The sequence below is a fragment of the Chenopodium album genome, chromosome 15, assembly GCF_948465745.1.
Source record: "Chenopodium album chromosome 15, dcCheAlbu1.1, whole genome shotgun sequence".
NCBI classification, from domain to species: Eukaryota; Viridiplantae; Streptophyta; class Magnoliopsida; order Caryophyllales; family Amaranthaceae; genus Chenopodium; species Chenopodium album.
In genome coordinates, this window is record NC_137848.1 from 6,942,751 (window position 1) to 6,962,635 (window position 19,885).

Here is a 19,885-nt window from a genome sequence, read left to right on the forward strand (position 1 = left end):
ATACTTTGGAACAAATCTACAAACATGTAAGAAAAGTGTTTCAAACAAATGAAGAAAAAATTCGTGAACTTGATGAAGAAGAGGAGAGAAGGAATACAATAAAAGATCCAAAACGACCAAAAACAAAAGGAAGGCCAAAGAAGAAAAGAATTAGAGGAAATTTTGAAAGAAGAAGAACAACAACTAGAGATTCAAATGAGTTTGGTACAAAAACTCCAAATCCACAACTCATTTAATTAAGAGTCATTCATCAAATAATTTTTTTTATTCAAAATAATTGTAAAAAAATACTATGTTCTGATATTTTGATTTTGATATTTTTACTTTTTAATATAAATTAAGTTTTGATATATTTTTTTCTTATTCCTGACAGAAGTAATCTAATTTCTGAATAAAAACAATCTTATTCATGACTAATATAATTTATTTCCTCACAAAAAATGACTTATTTCCTGAACAAAATAAGCTAATTCCTAAATGTCATTTTCTTATTCCTGATAAAAGTAATCTAATTTCTGACATAAACAATCTTATACCTGACTTATACTATCAAAGAATATAAAAAGAAAATATATACATATAAATAATCGTAAAAATAACTAACAAAAACAAAATTTATATGTAACTATACTTAAATATTATCAAACAAAAGAAATCTAATATCTGACTACAAAAAGGAAATATATATACATATGAATAATCGTAAAAATAAAATTATCTAATTTTCAAAATTTAACTAAATCCTATTTGTCTCTATTTTGCTGGATGTATTCTTCAATTTTTTTTGTTTTTTTATTTGCTCCAACAAGAATCTCCTCTCTCTTTTTTTTTTCCCTTCTGTGTATGGCAGCCTTTTCCTGCCTATATTTACTCTCAAGCTTTTTTCTTGCAGGCTGAGCACTGAAAATTTTATGCTTCTTAATAGAAAATTCAATGTGTTCATTCCACAGTTGATTGCGTAAAAAAATTTATTCTCTATTCATCAATTCAAAAGCAATTCCGCATCTATACAGCTTCCGATTTTGCTTCCGCAAATTTATACAAAAATAAAAACATAAGAACACTAAAAATAAATTAGTATAAGTCCAAAAACAAAAGAGGAAAAAAACTTACAAGTCTCAAGTCAACAAGTCCTGCATCTAATCCAGTGTACTTTTGCATACAAATTAACGCAAAAAGACCACAATCAAAATTTTTTTGTGCTTGTCTTCCATGAAAAAGAAGGAACATGCCAATCCATAGTCGTAATAATATTAGCTTTTGGATGATATTGCTTCACTAAATACACATAAGCGGCTTTAACCTGTAAATATAAATATATGTATATATAAGCATCTAAAAGTATAATTCTCAATAAATAGACTTAGAGAATTAGTTTAAAAAATCTTACCAAATATTTATCTATTTCGTCCAAATCTTTTCGACAAATATCAGTTCTGTTATTTATCCAATCTATACGTGGAGTTTTATCAGGAATGAAATTCAAAACCATCCGAGTATAATGATTTTTGTACCAAATAGGAAAGATAATCTGCAAAATAAAAAACATATTAAGTTAAACTATTATCTAAATAGAATGAATTATTAGCTGACTATAAGAAGTTGATACGGGACTAAAACTGGCTAATATCTTACTATATTAGGCTAATACCTAAATATAACAAGCTAATACCTGACTAAATATAAATCTAATACCCGACTAAAAGAACCTAATACCTGATTAAAAGAAGCTAATACCTGACTATGAAAATATATTACCTGACAATTAGAAGCTAATACCTGACTTAAAGAAGCTAATATCTTACTATATTAAGCTAATACCTAACTATAAAAGCTAATACCTGACTATAAAAATATAATACCTGACTAAAAGAAGAAATAAAGTTAAAAACTTACCAACTCTGCTTCAACTATGTTGAGCAATGGAAAACACTTAACCCACTTATCAATGGAATTATAAACATCTTGAGGATCATGTTTTTTCAAGTTCAATGAAAGCTCCCTTTTTTTCAACTGTTCCTTAAACTTTTCAAATTCTTCTGGATTATCTTCCAAAGTCTTCAAAATTTCTTCCTGTTCTTTAATAAATTTAACTTCTTCTTTATAGATATTTCTCTTTCTTAAGTATCTCTCTATAACTTCCTACAAAACAAAATATAAAAAATATATTATGTTATATAAATAAAAATTCCAAAAAAAAAAGTAAAGAAAAAGAAAAACTTACAGCAACTCCAGTATGAAAAACAAATCTTTTGTATTGAAAAACGCCTCTATCAGTTATTTTGCTCTCTTCAATATTCGGCATAGAAGCCCAAGCATCATGAATAGCACTGTTAATCCAGACAAAGGGACGCAGCAAACAAAACTCCTCTCTAACCAAAATAATATCACTTTGTGAAATATTTTCGGTAGGAAACTGACACACAACAGAACCAGTATCTTGTACGTGCAGACTGTTATTACCGTCTTAATTCCTTCATCTTCTGACGTAGGATCTAACTCCTTCTCCTCTTCATATTGCATATAAAATAGGAAGTCACACATATATCTTTCCTGTTCAGTCAAATTTTTCAGACACAAGGGCTTATTTTCCTGCAAACTCTTAGAGACAAGAATTCCTCGATTTCAAAGCGGAATCTTATCAATAGGGGGTTCTACCCAATCTGGATCACCAGCTGCTTCCAAATTAGCTTGCAATGTCAATTGTTGCCTTTGTATTAAATATTGCAATCTCTCAGCCCTTTTTTCAGAATATATATCAGCAAAAATAAAAGTAGTTTCAACAGGAACATTTGGAGCAGTAGGAGTTTTATCTATATCAATTAACTCAATGTGTGTTTTAGGAGGCTGAGTTCCTGATACCATAAGCTCATCATGAGACCTCAGCAACAATAGGAGCAGTAGGAGTTTTATCTATTAGAATTATGTCAGCATTAGGAGCAGTGGGAGATTCATTTGCAACAGATTCCTTTGGAACATCTTTATTCCTTAATAAATGTAAAACTGCACTTGTATATCTAGGCAGAGCTTCTACTTCCTACAAGAAAAAAAAAAATTAATATCAAACAAAAGTAATCTTAATCCTGACAATAATAATCTATACTAATATAATATGAATCCTGAATTAAATATTCCAATTCCTGATTGCAAAGTTCTTATTCCTGACAAAAGTAATCTAATATCTGAATGAAACAATTTTATTCCTGATTAAAAATGTATTTACTTACAAAAATAAGTTAATTTCTGACCAAAATGCTATAATTCTTGACTAAAATATTCTTATTCCTGATAAAATTAATCTAATTTCTGACTGAAACAATTTTATTCCTGATTGAGATAATTTACTTCCTGACAAAAATAATTTAATTCCTCCCCAAAATAATCTAATACCTAACTAAAATATTCTTATTCCTGATATAATTTAACTCCTGACAAAAATATTATAATTCCTGACAAAAATATTATAATTCCTGACAAAAATTATCTAATTCCTGACAGTAATGAACAAACAAATTTCTGATAAAATTAATTTAATTCCTGACAAAATAAAACTAATTTCTGACTAAAATACTTTAATTCATGAAAAAATTAGCATAAAAAATTACCTGATGCGCCCGACCAATAGGTAAATGATGTTCTTCTGTAACTTTTGACAGAATTAAATCTTCACATTTAGAAAAAAACCTGAAATCATATGTATAATACAAATAAAAAATATATACATTTATTTATATAAAATATCAAACTTAAATGCAAAAATTATGTTAATAAATTATTCAAATAAAATACAAATATTAGACCTTAGATGTGCTGTCATCATCCTTGTCATTTTACTTTCTTTTTCAATAGTTACTGGAATTTATTCTTCAGTAACTTCTGCATTTTTTTTCTTGAGATGGTTGAGAAGATGGTTGAGGACTAGGAGAAGTAGGAGTAATTAATAGAAACTTAGGCATAGAATCATCTCCCTTGAAAAAACTTCTCCTTTCTTGCACAACCCTAGCCTGATTCTCATTCAAACTAGCAGAATAAAATTCATTGAGTCCTTTGGCTTTCTTTGGTGTTCTTGGAGGTGAAGTCAAAGTTTTTAATGGTCCTGTCACAAGTTTAGAACCAACAACAATTATAGAACCAAGAACACCTTCCCCACCAACTCAATCAACCACAGTTTCTGATGAAACTGTGCCAGGTTCAGAATATATAGCAGCTACTACACCAACTGAAACAACAACTGATTTTGGTTCAGTATTCAAATTTTGATCAACATCAGTTCCTTGGTAAATAGTGAAGACATTGCCTTCATCTTTATTCCCCTCTGGTATCTCTTCAGGCATATTAGTTTGATCATCTACATTGGTTTGTTGCCTTGATCTGAATCCTCTAAATTACCTTCATTATCTTGAGTTTGGTCTTTTCCCAAATCAAGATCAACAATAACATTATTCACCTATATAAAATCAAGATTAATATAAGATACAAATCTTAAATGAATTTAATATATAAAATAATAATAAAGATAATAAAACTTACAATATCATCAGCCTTAAACTTAATATCAAATTGATCCAAATCAGAAGCTAACTTTTTGCTCTGCATAGCAGTTTCCACTATTTCATCAATTTTTGCTAAGAATTGAGGACTAGAATATATATCATCTTCTCCTTGAGATTGAGACTCTTGTGAAAATGTTTTTGCTTCATCCTTCAAATCAATAGCAGAGTGAATTTGGTTCTCTGATACGATCTTCAAGTCACGACCAAATTTCATCATTTTTTTCTTCACAGGCTAATAAAAAATAGAATAAAGAGTGAATAAGTAAAATATAATAAAATATCCTAATTCATGACTATGACCAAAAAGTGAAATATTATAACATTCTTATTCTGACAGAAGTAATATAATTTCTGACTGAAACAATGTTATTGCTTATTGAAATAATTTAATTCCTGACTAATACAATTTCTTTCCTGCCTAAAATAATCTAATTCCTGACTAACATTTTCTTATTCCTGATAAAAGTAATCTTATTTCTGACTGAAACAATGTTATTCCTGATTGAGATAACTTATTTCCTGAATAAAATAATTTCATTCCTGACTAAAATAATTTCATTCCTGACCAAAATTATCTAATTCCTGACTAACATTTTCTTATTCCTGATAAAAGTAATCTAATTTCTGACTGAAACAATGTTATTCCTGATTGAGATAATTTATTTCCTGACTTAAAATTTCTTATTCCGATAAAACTAAACTAATTTCTGACTGGACAATTTTAGTCCTGACTAATATTATTTACCTCCTGAAAAAAAAAATACTTAATTCCTGACAAAAATTTAAGTACATATGTAGCAGGTTATACAGTATCAAAACTTGAAGAAGAAACTTTACAAAATTAATAAAAAGATGAGATTTTGATCTTAAATCAATATCCATCTTGTCAATCTCATTATCAGTGGGATAATCTTGAGGAATCCTGTACATTACATATCTAGCTTTGTCATCTTCAACTTTCAAATTAATGCTAGCAGATTGTACACCATGGCCTTCCTTCTTTTCATCAAAATCTTCATCGTCAGTATCTTTAAGCTTAAACTCAATGCTCTCAAGCTTAAAATCTTCAAATTTCTTATTCTTGTTCACTTTTGCCAGCATATTGTTTTCGTATGGTCTGAGGATACTATTTTAGAGTATCATAATCCATATTTTCTGCAACAGACTTAATCCTCTCATTCAGACTTTCACAAGTCCAATTCATTATAAATGGCTTCCTATCTAAAGTGGTCCCATCAAACTTTTGCAAAAAAGCAATTACAAACGCAATCAGACAACCATTTACTTGTCTTGATTTAGTTTTCCCTTCCCCTTCTACCTTCCTCTTCTAAACAAATGCCTGAAAGTCTGCTATTGAATCACATAACCAATCTATCACATAACCAGCCCAGTTGTAAGTCTTTATGAAACTACATCTTCCAAAGACTTGATGATGTTAAAATTGGGGGACTTATCACCCATTGGAGCCAAAAAATTAGACACAACAAACATTACAAAAAGTCTCTTGAATTCATAACCCCCCTCTCTATATTTCTCAAACAACTTTTCATAAGTACCAAAATTGACATATGTCTTCTTCTTCTTACTTTGAACAGCTTTTTCAGATTCATCTCCAGTTTTCCTCTTCTTTTTCTTCTTTGTTTCAGATTCATCTTCTTTATCCAAACACAAAAACCTCCTCCACTCTAACTTCAAACCCTCATCGGGATTAAATCCTTTCTTGATTTTAGAAATCTCTTTCATAGCTAGATCGGTATAAGGAATACCCAACACATTAGCAATATCAGAACTATCAATGTGAATGGCATGTTCCTTTTTACCAACAATCAGATTTCTAGCGGTGGGATTATAATGAGTTGTATACAACTGATGGCTAATATTTTCCTTCAAATTAATATGAAGCAATCCACCAAAACCAATTTCTATTACATCCTTCTTTTGCTTCTCACTTAAATCTTCCAGAATTAGACAGAGTTGATTAGCACCAGATTTATTACCAACTTCTAAGTCTAAAATACCATCTTCAGTAACAGAACTGAAAAATTAAAAAGTAAAAAATCACATAAAAATTGTAAGCTGACTAAAACATTCTTATTCCTGACAATAAATATTTTATCCCTGATAAAAGTAATCTTATTTCTGAGCATAAATATCTTATTCTTGACAAAAATAACTTCATTTCTGACCAAAATAATCTAATTCATGACAAAATGATTGTATTGTCAAACAATAGCTATCTTATTCCTGATAAAAGAAATGTTATTCCTGACTAATGTAATCACACATATATCTTATTCCTGATTAAAGTAATCTTATTTCTGATTGAAACAATCTTATTCCTTATTGATGTAATTTAAATACTGACAAAAAGAACTTAATTTCTGACCACAATAATCTAATTCCTGACAAACATATACTATTATCAAAATAAAATAATCTAATTCAAGATAATCTAATTTGCAAATATAATTTATTACAGAATAATAAGCTAATTTCTGATACAAATAATATAATTCCTGACAAAGTGATTGTGAGTCTTGACAAAAATAATCTATTATCAAATTACAACAATATAATTACAACAACAATAAGCTAATTCTACACAAGAATATTCTACATAAAAACCAGAAATGCTATATTTCCTAACAAAAAATATTCTATAATAAAACAACAAATACTATATCCAAACAAGACTTTTTGCAAAATAAATAGAATAGAATTTAACACCTAACAGCTCGACTTCGTTTAGAACTAGGTTTAGGACCACGTTTCTTCGATGGAGGTTCAGAATGATCCTTACTAAATAATAACTTATAAAAAGGATTTCAAAAAAAAAGTATAACCTAAAAATAACTGAAATATAATAAACCTTTCAGCCATTGCAACTGTCTTCTTCTGTTTTTGTGCTTGTTTACTTCATTTAAGATAAACTTTTAAGAGTGAAGAATCCTTAATCGACGAAACGTTAGACATTAATGGAGTCGAGAATGACGAAAGTTAGGGTTTATATATAAGAACTAAAAATGAAGTACACGCAAATAAAATTAAAGCTGAATAATGAAGTAGTGATGCGAATTATTCGGGAAAATGGGGTTAATTCAACAGTAATGGAGTGTAACTGAAGAAAATAGAGTGAAAATGGAGTGAAAATGCAGAAAACTTGGGTAAGAAGAAGAAGGAGAAAAGAAGAACGTTGGGTTTGATTTTGATTTTTTTTTTTTAAAAAAAAATTCATGGATATTTAAAGTTCGGGCCGCGAGTGGGCTTAACTTTAAGTAAACGGGCCGATTAATAGAACGGACTCACGTGAGTCCGTTCTACACAATATTTTTCGATCAATATAATACAATAAAATAATACAACAATTAAATCATACATCATCATAAATTAACCGTATGTTTTTGAAACATGATCATATGAATAACAACCATAAAATTTCACATAATAATATAGAGTACAATCAATAAACAAATTATAACCAAACATGTCCAATAAATTCACACATAATAATATACAACCACACTAATATCAAACAACTCCAGAGGATCGATAGTGTGATTACATATTATGAACAATACAATCAAATTATAATCAAACAACTCCAAAAGATTGATAGTGTGATTACCTTCGACAAAGTACAGTGGAATAACAATATTGAAGGTAAAAATTATATCAAGTGACATTGCAATTTGCGCAGCTTTTCTATTCCATGTAAATCATCATCATCATCATATCATTATCATCATCATATTAAACATTAGATATGATGAAGAGAGAAAAAAAAAATGAAATCTTGGTTTGGTTGGTTTCACGTACAGCCAAAGGAAAATGACGGGTTTTTTTTAATAAAATATCTTGAGAGTTAAGAATATTTTTAGGGTTTAAAAAGTTTATGTACACTTTACATTTTATTTAAATAGGGGTTTAAAACTTTTCTAACTCTAAAAGAAATTTATGCAATTAAGATAGTTATTTAATAAATAAATATATTTCTAATAAAATCTATTATATAAAATCATAAAATATTCGGGTATTACATTTTGTTTGTTAAACAATTAACATAGTAAATTTAGGGTTTTCTATTCTATTTGATATTTTTCTTTCTTTTTGTTCGTTCCATTCTGTTTATCCCGTGTAAACCAAACAACCCTTAAATCTTTACCAAATTAACACCATACCAAACTTCAGGCCCCGTTCACTTCACTTTATTTTTGCTAAATTAAAATTATTCTTTACTGAACTTAAATTAGTTTAGCTAAATTTCAATTATTTTTACAAAACTGAAATTAATTTTACCGAACTGAATTTATTTTAACTAGTTTTGTGCCCGGGTGATGCCCCGGTTGTTTTATTAATTTTAGGATAAACCTTTTGGCTTGAATGTTAAATACGATCATATAATCACTTTTGATGATGCAAAATATTTAGACATGCGATATCATACTTAAATTTTTTTACTAAATGAAAAGTACTTTTACCAATTAAAACTTATTTTTACTAATTCTCTATTATTTTAAATATATTAGAAATGGATCTTATTTTAAAGAACTTTTTAAATGAATTTTATGATGGAAATATAACCAAATTATTAGATTTTTATTAAAAGTTATGGTTGATTTTTTTATATATGAAATATTAGTAGTGTATCGATGATAAAACTCTATACAACATTTTTATCTTCAAAAATCTATCCAAAATTAAATTATTTAGCATTCTATTTATCGCCTGCGTGCCCACCACTTGGCGAAAAACTGGAATGCCAAGTGTCGTTGTCTCATGACCTGGCTGCGAGTTCGGCTTTATATATATATATATATATATATATATATATATATATATATATATATATATATATATATATATATATATATAGTGACTAGTTTTGGGCCCCGTGCAATGCCAGGGTTGTTTACTGAATTATAAGATAAATTTTCAATCTAATTGTCATATTTAAAATGTATCATTGATACAAAATAAGTTAGGAATTGATGTGCTTTTGTGATAATTTAAACCTATGTAGTAAGCATGTAATGACTAATAATAATATTGGGTAAAATGCTCGATTAAATACATAAAAAAATTAAATAGCAAATTAAGCATGAAATGTTAGAAATTTCTAAAAATTAGCAAAAAATAAATTAAATAAAAAAATTGTTCAGAGCCTGTGGGGTTGACCCGAACCCACAACCTTGGGTTAAGGTTGAACATTTCTTGACTCGTAACCTGAAATGACTCTATCCGAAATGACTCATGACTCGACCCAATTGACCGCTCTACACACAATATTAAAATTGTATTAGATTGTGAAGTATATTATTTTAATCAATTAGAATCTAATATCATATAACTAATATATAAAGCTAAAATTTTAGCCAGGTCACGAGACAGTGACACTTGACGCTCCAACTTTTCGCCAAGTGTCACGCCACGTTGGATAGATTTTATTGGATAAAAAAAAAATTTAGAATTTTATTTTCAATCAAATTTGGATAGAATTTTAGGATAAATTTGTTAGTTTAGAGTTTTATATCGATAAAATACCAATATTTTAGATGTACAAATTGAATTATAATTTTATTAAAAAAAAGATTAGATTATAATTCTCAAAAGATATCATAATATTTTTTTGGAGAGAAAGAAGTAGTTCAAATGCAAAACATCCATTTATAATATATATATTAACTAGATGAAGCCCGTGCGATGCACGGTTTGTTTGAATTTTTCTAAAATATATTTTTTTGTATTTATGTGCTAAAATTTGTTGCATATTTAGATAAAATTCTTAATATCAAAAGATAATATTTTATATTTAATTAATTTAAACTTAAAAATATCATTTGTCAATTTTGCTTACGTGGCATTTGAATTATTTAATTGTAAAATAAATTAATAATCTCTTATTTAATTGGCTACAACTAAAATTTATAATCCAACGTGGCGCGTTAAGAAAATTAAATCCTACGTGGCTCTCTAAAAACTCGGGAAAAAACTCCCCTTTATATATATATATATATATATTAGATTAGATTAGATTGGTTAAAATAATATACTTCACAATTTAATATAATTTTATTACTAAGTAGACCTATCAATCAGGGTCGGGTCATGAGTTATCTCGAATCGGGTCACTTCAGGGTACGGGCCAAGAAATGTTCAACCCTTGCCCAAAGTTTTGGGTTCGAGTCAGTCTGCAAGTTTCACATCTAAAAAAATACCCGCTCCGATAGTTTACGAAAAAATGAGAAGAAAAGATATTAATGGATATCGGTAGTTGTCCGGTCGTACCCAAACAATAATATTCCAGAAGAAAATGCACCTAAGATCAAATATTTCGAGCCGGCTTCCGGGCATTCTTGCCTTGGCTGCAATCAAACAAAAAGTTGCCTACCCAACGGGCTTTGAACATTTTTTTATTTAATTTATTTTTTGCTAATTTTTAATTTTTAAAATGTATTTAATTGAACATTTTCACCAATATTATTATTAGTCATTATATACCTCAAATCGTCACAAAAGCACATCAATTGCTAACTAATTTCGTATCAATGATATATTTTAAAATTTGACATATAGATTAAAAATTTATCTTAAAATTTAATAAACAACCCGCGCATCGCACGGGGCACAAAACTAGTATATATATAAAGGGGAGTTTTTTCCCGAGTTTTTAGAGAGCCACGTAGGATTTAATTTTTTCAGCTCGCCGCGTAGGATAGTAAATTTTAGTGGTAGCTAATTAAATACGAGATTATTAAATAATTTAAATGACACGTAAGCAAAATTGGTGAATGAGATTTTCCAGTTTAAATTAATTAAATATAAAATATTATCTTTTGATATTAGAAATTTTATCTAAATATATAACAAATTTTAGCACATAAATATATACAAAAAAAATTATTTTAAAAAATAAACCGTGCATCGTACGGGCTTCATCTAGTATATTATAAATGGATGTTATACATTTTAAACTACTTGCTTCGCTCCAATAAATTTAAATGATAATTATTAAGAGTTGTAAGCTAATACTTTTTTGAATAAGATTATAATTTAATTAGTATTTATGAAATATTTGTATTTTATTGAGAATAAAACCCTAAACTAACAATTTTATCCTAAAATTGTATCCAAATTTGATTGAAATTAGAATTTTAAACTATTTTTTTTATCCTACGAAATTTATATAAATCTATTCAACGTGGCTTGACTAAAACTTTAATTTTATATATTAATTACTGTATATGATATGTTAATCTATCTCAAATTAGTTTTATTAAACTGAATTTATTTTTATTAAATTTTATTTTTTAAAGGCGAAGTGATCAAGGGCCTGTTCACATTTACTTAATTTCAGTTCAGTTCAGTTCAGCTCCAATCAGTTCAGTTCAGTTCAGTTCAGTTCAGTTCAGTTCAGTTCAGCTCTTAATTTCCCTCTCACATAAAATATTCATTTCAGCTCAATTCAGTTCAGTTCAGTTCAGTTCAGTTCCAATCAGTTCAGTTCGGTTCAGTTCGGTTCAGTTCAGCTCCAATCAGTTCAGTTCAGTTCAGCTCAATTCAGTAAATATGAACAGGCCCCAAATCTTATTTATTGTGGATTAGAGGTGTCACAAATGGCCCGAAAGTAAAAAAGAACTTCTCTTTCTATATACTCCTGCTCGTACTCCCAATCTACTATCTAAAAATCTTTGGAAAAAAAAAAAAAAAGAAAAGCTTAATTTCTCGTCGGAGTACGCGCACCAAGAAAATCAAACACACTTTCTCTTCCACTTTCCTCCCACTCTCTCTCCTCTTAAACCTCAATACCAGCTGCCATGGCGGACCCTTCGCCATCTCCGGCGACTCAAGAATCCTCCAATCCTCCCCCTTCTCAATCCCCAATCTCAAACCCTAACCCTAACCCTAACCCTAACCCTAGCCCTAATTCTAACCTTAGCCCTAATTCTAATCCTAATCCTAATCCAAATCCGAACCCTAGCGTTAGCAGCTCCGAATCACTACCCAATTCAACCCAACCACCCGCTTCTACGCCTCCTCCACCCGCCCCGCCCGCTACTAGCCCTACTCCGACCTCTGCACCGCCATTTCAGCCGCCGCCGATCAACCCATACGCTGCGCCGCCGTCGTTTCGGCCTGCTGGTGCTCCTCCCCCGATGCACGTCCCTCAGTTTACTCCAATCCCGCAAAACCCTAATATGCAGGGTTATCAACAGCAGCCAAATCATGGGGTTCCACCACCTGGGGTGAGTTCTTCTCCGCTGCAGCAACAACCATTGATGCCTGGGCAGCAGCAGCAGCAAACAGTGATTCCTGGGCAACAGCAGCAGCCAATGATGCCTGGGCAACAGCAGCAACCAATGATGCCTGGGCAGCAGCCGATGCGACCGCCGTATATGCCGATGCCTAATGGTTATATGCATCCTCCTCCTCATGGATCTCTTCCCCCCGGTGGGTTTTCCTTTCACTTTATCCATGATTTGAATTATTTACAAGCTATGATTTATATATTGTGGACGTTTTGATTGGAATTGCAATTGTGGTAAGATAGAATGTAGCACTTGGGATGAAATTAGTTTTGGAATTAGAATTTATGGTGTGTGTTTTCTAATGATGCTTTATCATGTGATTGATGTGTTTTTGAATTGATGTGAAGTATAGAACTTTAGTGGCAAAGACCATTACTTGGTAATGGTAGGTATCTTTTAGATTTATCTCAATTGCTTAGTCTATCTGATGGAGACGGTATGCATCAAGATGACAATTTTGCATCTTGCTTGAGGTTCGAGTAACAAATATCAAGAAATTAGTTTCGCCTGAAGAAGAAATAGTAAGGAATTGGTTTTGCTTGAGGAAAAAAAATTAAGGAATTAGTTTCATCCATCAAGGAATTATTGAAGAATTAGTTTTGCTCGAGGAGGAAGTATTAAGAAATTAGTTTGAATTGAGGAGGAAATATCAAGGAGTTAGTTTCAATTGAGGAGTAACTATCAAGATAATCGTTATAGAAAACTTCTTTGCCACCCTTCGTCCATTCCTACCTTAGGTGGGAAACTGGGAATCTCATTGGGTTATTGTTGGAGCAATGCGAGCTTTCTTTCTTCCTTTTACTTCTCACTTCCCAACCACCACAAGCCTATATCACACTATCACCTTAGCCATTTGAGGATCATCACAAACATTGATCACCACAAATCCACAACCATAGGTACGACCAGTCCACCACTATTAGAACATGGGATTGTGCTATATTATTATTGTTGGGAGAATGACTTTCAGTTCCTCGTTACTGTTGTCTTGTAGTTTTTGAAGCCACGCTAATATAAGAGTGGCGTTTTCATGCAGTTTGTTTGTGCTTCTTAAAGATCGATATGTTTGTGAGGGGGTGTTTGCAGGTGTAATAATGTTGTTCTGTACTATATGTTTGCCGCTAATTGTATAATGTTATTTGACTGATATTAATAAGCCTGAAGCTATTGAGATGATATTAATTTAAAATTTATGGGGTACTAGAAAGTCTGACTATTTTTATCTTTAAGGTAGCTGAGGTGAGTTTCAATTTGAATAGCAAAGCATAGATTTTCTAACAGTAGAAGAGGTTATTAACTTGCGTTTTGCTGGGAAGAGTTTGGTTGGGAAAAGATTGGAGAAAATTCTGAAAAATAAATATTGACTAGTTGACGGGGTAACGATGATGGGATGTTTTCTCCTACAGTGTCTTGGTTGAATACGGTGAGAAAGCTCAGAAGGCTTCCTATTGCAGTTGTTTAGAGACTCCTTCTGCAACTTCCTACTTTGGTATGCACATATCCGTAACTTCCTCAGTTTTGTCAATTTATATTTCAAAGTTGGAAAATATTTTAAAGACAATTATATATTTAGTTAAGCCTTAAATCTGCAAAATCCAGCAGTACTCCATTGCTATATAATGGCTGGTGCTGTATGTCGATTGAGTAGGGTGTTTTTGGTAGTTTAAGGATTCTTTCCTTCCTGGGTTCTTGAGTCTCTGGAGCAGATCATGAGGCCTGCTGAGTTCTTGGTTCCCTTGTTTGGCAAGGTATCATTATCTTTAAACATCGTTTATTTTTCCTTTCCCTTCCTATCTGTCTGTTCTTTTCATTTATATTTCATTATGCATATTGGGCAATTAACAGTTGACAAAAAAAAGGTTGACGGGCTAAATTATGGCTTTATGCCATCAATTTGTTGAGTATAGTTGGGATGGTGATATTGTTGTTTTACTCATTAGCGATACATGTTAGTTGGTGCGTTGGCTATTTGACAAGGCTACTATTGTTGGAACTGGATATTGCAAGGTAAGCATGCTTGGTGACTTGTTGATTATGGACGTTGTATTGTTTTGTTAATCTTCACCAGGTCTATTCAGCTGCTCATAGTTGCCCTGCTATGCTGCCATATCTCTTATTTGTGATGTGTGGTAACACTTTTAAAGTTTGTGAAAGTTTTTTTTTTTACCCTTTTTTAATGTAGTGATTTTTTTTTTTTTTTTTTTTTTTGGTGTTATGATTTTATGTTAATTACGAACCTATGCTGACGTGTTTGCATAGATGTGGTTTTTTACATGATACTACAGGAGTTGTTCGCTATCCTTATCCACCGATGGCTCGTCCTCCCTTTCTCTCTCGTCCTGGAGTTACAGTTGGCATGGTTCCCCAACTGCAAAGACCTCCTTTTTTGGGACTTCGTCCACCAATGACTCTTCCAGTTGTTAGGCCTCCTGTTGTTCCAGTTGTTTTACCGCCAGAGAAACCACAAACTACTGTTTATGTTGGCAAGATAGCTCCTTCAGTAGAGAATGATTTTATTCGTTCACTCCTTGAGGTATGTAAATATCCTGAAAGGTGCATTTTTAAATTTTGTATCATATTCTCTCCAATGCTGTCATGTTGTAATTTTCTTATTTCATATTTTATGTCCCATTGTTGATTTTGTGATTGTTTGTATATTCTCAGCTATGTGGACCAATAAAGAGTTGGAAGCGTGCTCAGGATCCATCAGATGGGACGCCAAGAAGATTTGGCTTCTGTGAGTTTGAATCTGCTGAAGGGGTTCTCCGAGCTCTACGACTGCTAAGTAAATGCAATGTTGACGGTGAAGAGCTGGTGGTATGTTCTATTTTGCTTGTTATTAAATCTCTTGAAGTAGGAAGCTATAAATGTTGATAATTATACTAATTTCTTATGTGCTTCTATCGTCCAATATCTTTTTTATTATAGACTGGTAATGGCAATATGTTTTTCTTGAGTTTTGCTTCTGAAAGGCCTTTTTTAACTGCAATGAAGCAATTCTGTACTACTAAGTTTTTATTTATTTTTTTCTTAAGCTACTAGTAAGCAGTTGTGGAAAATATAGTAATACAATTGCAGGGTTGTAAGTTGCGAACTTCTTTTTTTTTTTTTTTGGGGCCAGAGTGACCATTACTTTTAAACAGAGGTGTAGCTAATAAGAGCATTTCACTTCTAGTTTTTCATTTTCAAGTTAATATCATTTTCAGGGAGATGGCTTTGTGTATTACAGTTTGGTTTAGTGTTTCTCGATTCACCAGTATGGGATGGGGGTATTGTTACTCAATGCTTACCATTGCTAAATTAGGCTTAAATGTACCCCATCCACGTAGTAATTCGCCTTTTCTGGGTTGGGGTTTGCAGGGTGGGGGCCGAGGTTAGAAGATCAGGCAACTTTGAATGGTTATAAGTTGGGGTACCTTTTTTTTCTTTTCTTTTGGAATTTTTTTTCATTTTGCCCTGGCCTTCTTGGGAAATAGGGTTTTCTGATGAGTGAACATAGAGTTAAAGGTGGTTGAATCTGTATAGAATTAATTGTAGATTTCTAAAGGAGTATAATTTTAAAAGAGTATCCGTTCGGCATCAAAAGTTGTTAGAATCATCACTATTTTGAAATCTGACAGCGATAAAGTCCAAGCCACTTTTCGTAGTTTTCTGTGTTTACAGTTTTGACTTTTTTGTTTTACTATGTTCCTAGCTTTTTAGTTGACCAGAATTTTAATGTGTTTGCCATTGTACAGCTGAATGTTAATCAAGCAACAAGAGAGTATTTAGAACGTTATGTGGAGAAGAAGAAAGAGAACTTAACTAAACCTAGTGAGACTGAAGTTGAGGAAACCAAGAAAGAGGGAGAAAGTGCACCTGATGCTGAGAAGAGTGAAACTAAAGAGAAGGAAGAACCTGCTAAAATTGCTCCAGAAGAGCCCAAAAAGGATGCAAATGAGACTGAGAACAAGGAAAATGATATGGCCAGTTTTGGCCTTGTTACGGATGAGGATCGTGATGTTGATCGAGAGGCTTTGGATAAGCTCACTAATATGATAGAAGAACGCATAAAGACTAAACCTCTACCACCTCCTCCACCACCAGCACAGAAGGTTGCTGATGGCACAAACAACTCGAACTCCGAAGTGCCTGCTAAATCTGGGGACAAAGACTCTGATGTTAATCCTGTGAAAAACGGTAAGTCGAAGAAAGCTTTTAATTGTTACTTGATGATATTATGTATGCACTTTCATAATTATGGAATCAATGTAAGTTTAGTATGTTAAGTATTCTCAACTATGCTAACCTTTCTGAGGTAACTGCAGAAGATAAAATGGATGATGAGACAACAAGTGAGTCTAAACCTTCAAATAGAGCCGGAACAGAGTCACCTGATAGAAGTAGAAGGTATGATAACAGAAGTCGTGACCGTGATCGACGAGACAAGGAGAGAGAGCTTGATAGATTGGAGAGAGAACGAGAACGTGAAAGAGCAAGGAGAGAGAAGGAGAGAGACTTGGAGATTCTAAAGGCTGAGAGGTTTTACAAAGAGCGCGTTAAGGAATGGGAGACTAGAGAAAAGGAGAGAGAATATGAGCGGAGGCGTGAGAGGGAGAAGGAGAAAGAAAGGGAGCGTGAACGGAGGAGGCTGGTTGCTGAGCAAGAGGATGAAAGCGATGATGATTCTAGGAAAAGGAGACGGAAGTCTGAAATTGAGGATAAGAGGAGGCGACGACGGAGGGAGAAGGAGGATGATATGGCAGACAGACTCAAAGAAGAGGAAGAAATTGTGGAGGCCAAGAAGAGAGCCGAAGAGGAGCAGCAGAGGCAACAAGAAAAACAGGCATTGGAGCTTCCTTCTGTTCCAGTTGATAATGGAAGTGAGAAACCTGCTTCACCGTTGCCTGAAGTTACTGCCAGTGAGATCAAAGATGATATGGAACAGGATCATGATTCTGAAGCGATTCCGGCCCCTGCCCCTGCCCCTGCCCCTGCCCCTGCCCTTGCAAGCCAGACTGGTTAGTGGTTAAATTAGTATTAATCTTTATTTATTATTATAGATCTTGGCTTCTGCTTATCAATGCCATTCTCTTATTTCCATTTATAATTGTTATCTGGCTTCTCTTTGACAGGTGACGGGGTCATTGAAAATGGCGGTACAGATGAACCTACGATAGCACCTGGCTCAACACCAGATGTCAAGCATGTGGGCAATGCCCCAGCCAAAAAGCTTGGATTTGGTTTGGTGGGCTCTGGGAAACGAACGGCTGTGCCGTCTGTCTTCCATGAGGAAGAGGATGATGATGCACAAAAAGAAAAGAAAATGAGGCCTCTTGTACCAATTGATTACTCTACTGAAGAACTTCAAGCCATACACACAAATGATGGAGAGGCACCTCCAATTTCATCTGCTTCTGCTGAATCTGGTAAGCATATTAATCCTAGAGAAGCAAAGTCTGATGTAGAAAGGGATAGAAGTCGGCGTTCTCATGATAGGTCAAGCCATCGGGACCGTGGACATGAACGTGATGGTGACGAGGCTCCGCGAGGTCGGGAGATTTTGGATGCAAAACAATTGATTGATATGATTCCCAAGACTAAAGAAGATTTGTTCTCATATGAAATTAATTGGGCCGTGTATGATGAGGTTAGTCTTAACTTTTCTGCTGGATATTTTTTCATATAAATCTCAACTATGGGCTCTCTGTCTCTAGGCTGTTAATTCATAACTAGCATGCTTTGTTCATATCTCAGAAACTGTTGTGCTTCATATCTTAGCATGTGTGGTTCATTGGTTCCTACCTACTCCATAAATTGGTTGTTTGTATATTTTGTATGCTCTATACCTTGGCCTGTATGCTTTGCACTTAGCTTGTGTTGTTCATTCCCCATCAATTATAAGCTGTATGAGTGGAAGCTTTATGCTCTAAAAATTATATCCCCCAAAGAATACTTTCTGGTAACTTCCTTGGAAACAGCTTCCTTGTGTAGCTTTATGCCTATTATTTTCTAGTGTATATATACCACTGGAATTCCATGTAAGGGATGCATTAGATTCTAAATGTAATCCCTCATCTCTTATTGTATGATACTATCCTTTGTTCCTCATATGGACCTAACAGAAATCACCCTTGCATAGTTAGATATCTTAGTTCGGTGGAAATTTCTTTTGATTATTAGCTGTAACTGAATGCGTGCTCATAAATATTGCTAACACTAACTCATGTACATGTTCAGAATCGGTTGCATGAAAGAATGAGACCCTGGATTTCCAAGAAGATTACAGAGTTTTTGGGAGAAGAAGAAACCACTTTGGTGGAGTTCATAGTAGAGAGATTCCGGGAACATGTTAAGGCTGAGAAAATGCTGGACGTGCTCCAGCGAATTTTGGATGAGGAAGCCGAAATGTTTGTCCTCAAGATGTGGAGGATGCTTATCTTTGAAATAAAGAAGGTGGAGACAGGTTTGACAACAAGGCCAGGAGCGTGAAGCATTTTGGATCTTCTTGTTCCTGCTGGCAATTTTTCCCCTTGATAATTTTTCCATAGTAAAAGAAAATTGTAGGCAAATATGACGTTGAAGCTCCATTGTTATTGTATGTTTTCTATTTTTCTTTTTCGTAGTTCACAACTTAAACTAGTTTAATGAAATCTAGTTTTATTATTGATTTTGTCTTCAAAAATGTATCATGGACTGTATATGCAAGAAAGAAAGTTTTCTTCTATGTACATCGTTTCAACATCTCTTGTACTTTGAGCTAAGCAATACTGGAGTTTCCTTCATAGTTTCATAATTCATATATACGCTGTACTGTTTGTAAACACATTTATCAAAATCTTTGGGTAGGGTTTTTAAACATGACTTATTGACTTAAATTTAAAATAGACCTGACCTCACCAAACCTGACTTAGACAATCAACTTGACACCTTTATTTGTGAGTAGGATATTCTGCTTATTTTAATTATGTTTTATACCAAAAATTATACCAAGTATTATAAAATTGGAAACTATATATTATTCACATTTTCAATTGTATTCTTATT

The 19,885-nt window shown here is 32.5% G+C and overlaps 1 protein-coding gene across 3 annotated transcripts; it reads left to right on the top strand.

Moving 5' to 3' along the window:
* Positions 1–12,225: 12,225 nt before the first annotated feature.
* On the top strand, positions 12,226–19,565 carry LOC145582835 (RNA-binding motif protein 25-like). Of its 3 annotated transcripts, none has more exons than XM_081639861.1 (7): positions 12,226–13,001; positions 15,145–15,392; positions 15,524–15,676; positions 16,597–17,038; positions 17,167–17,859; positions 17,974–18,488; positions 19,079–19,565. In XM_081639861.1, the coding sequence occupies exons 1-7, from the start codon at positions 12,368–12,370 to the stop codon at positions 19,328–19,330; spliced, it is 2,937 nt and encodes a 978-aa protein (XP_081495987.1). In that variant the 5' UTR covers positions 12,226–12,367; the 3' UTR covers positions 19,331–19,565. The 3 variants fall into 3 exon arrangements, with proteins under 3 accessions (XP_081495987.1, XP_081495988.1, XP_081495989.1); XM_081639862.1 differs by lacking the exon at positions 12,226–13,001 and adding an exon at positions 14,325–14,607 and having other exon boundaries at positions 15,119–15,392; XM_081639863.1 differs by lacking the exon at positions 12,226–13,001 and adding an exon at positions 14,593–14,607.
* The last annotated feature ends 320 nt before the right edge of the window (positions 19,566–19,885 follow it).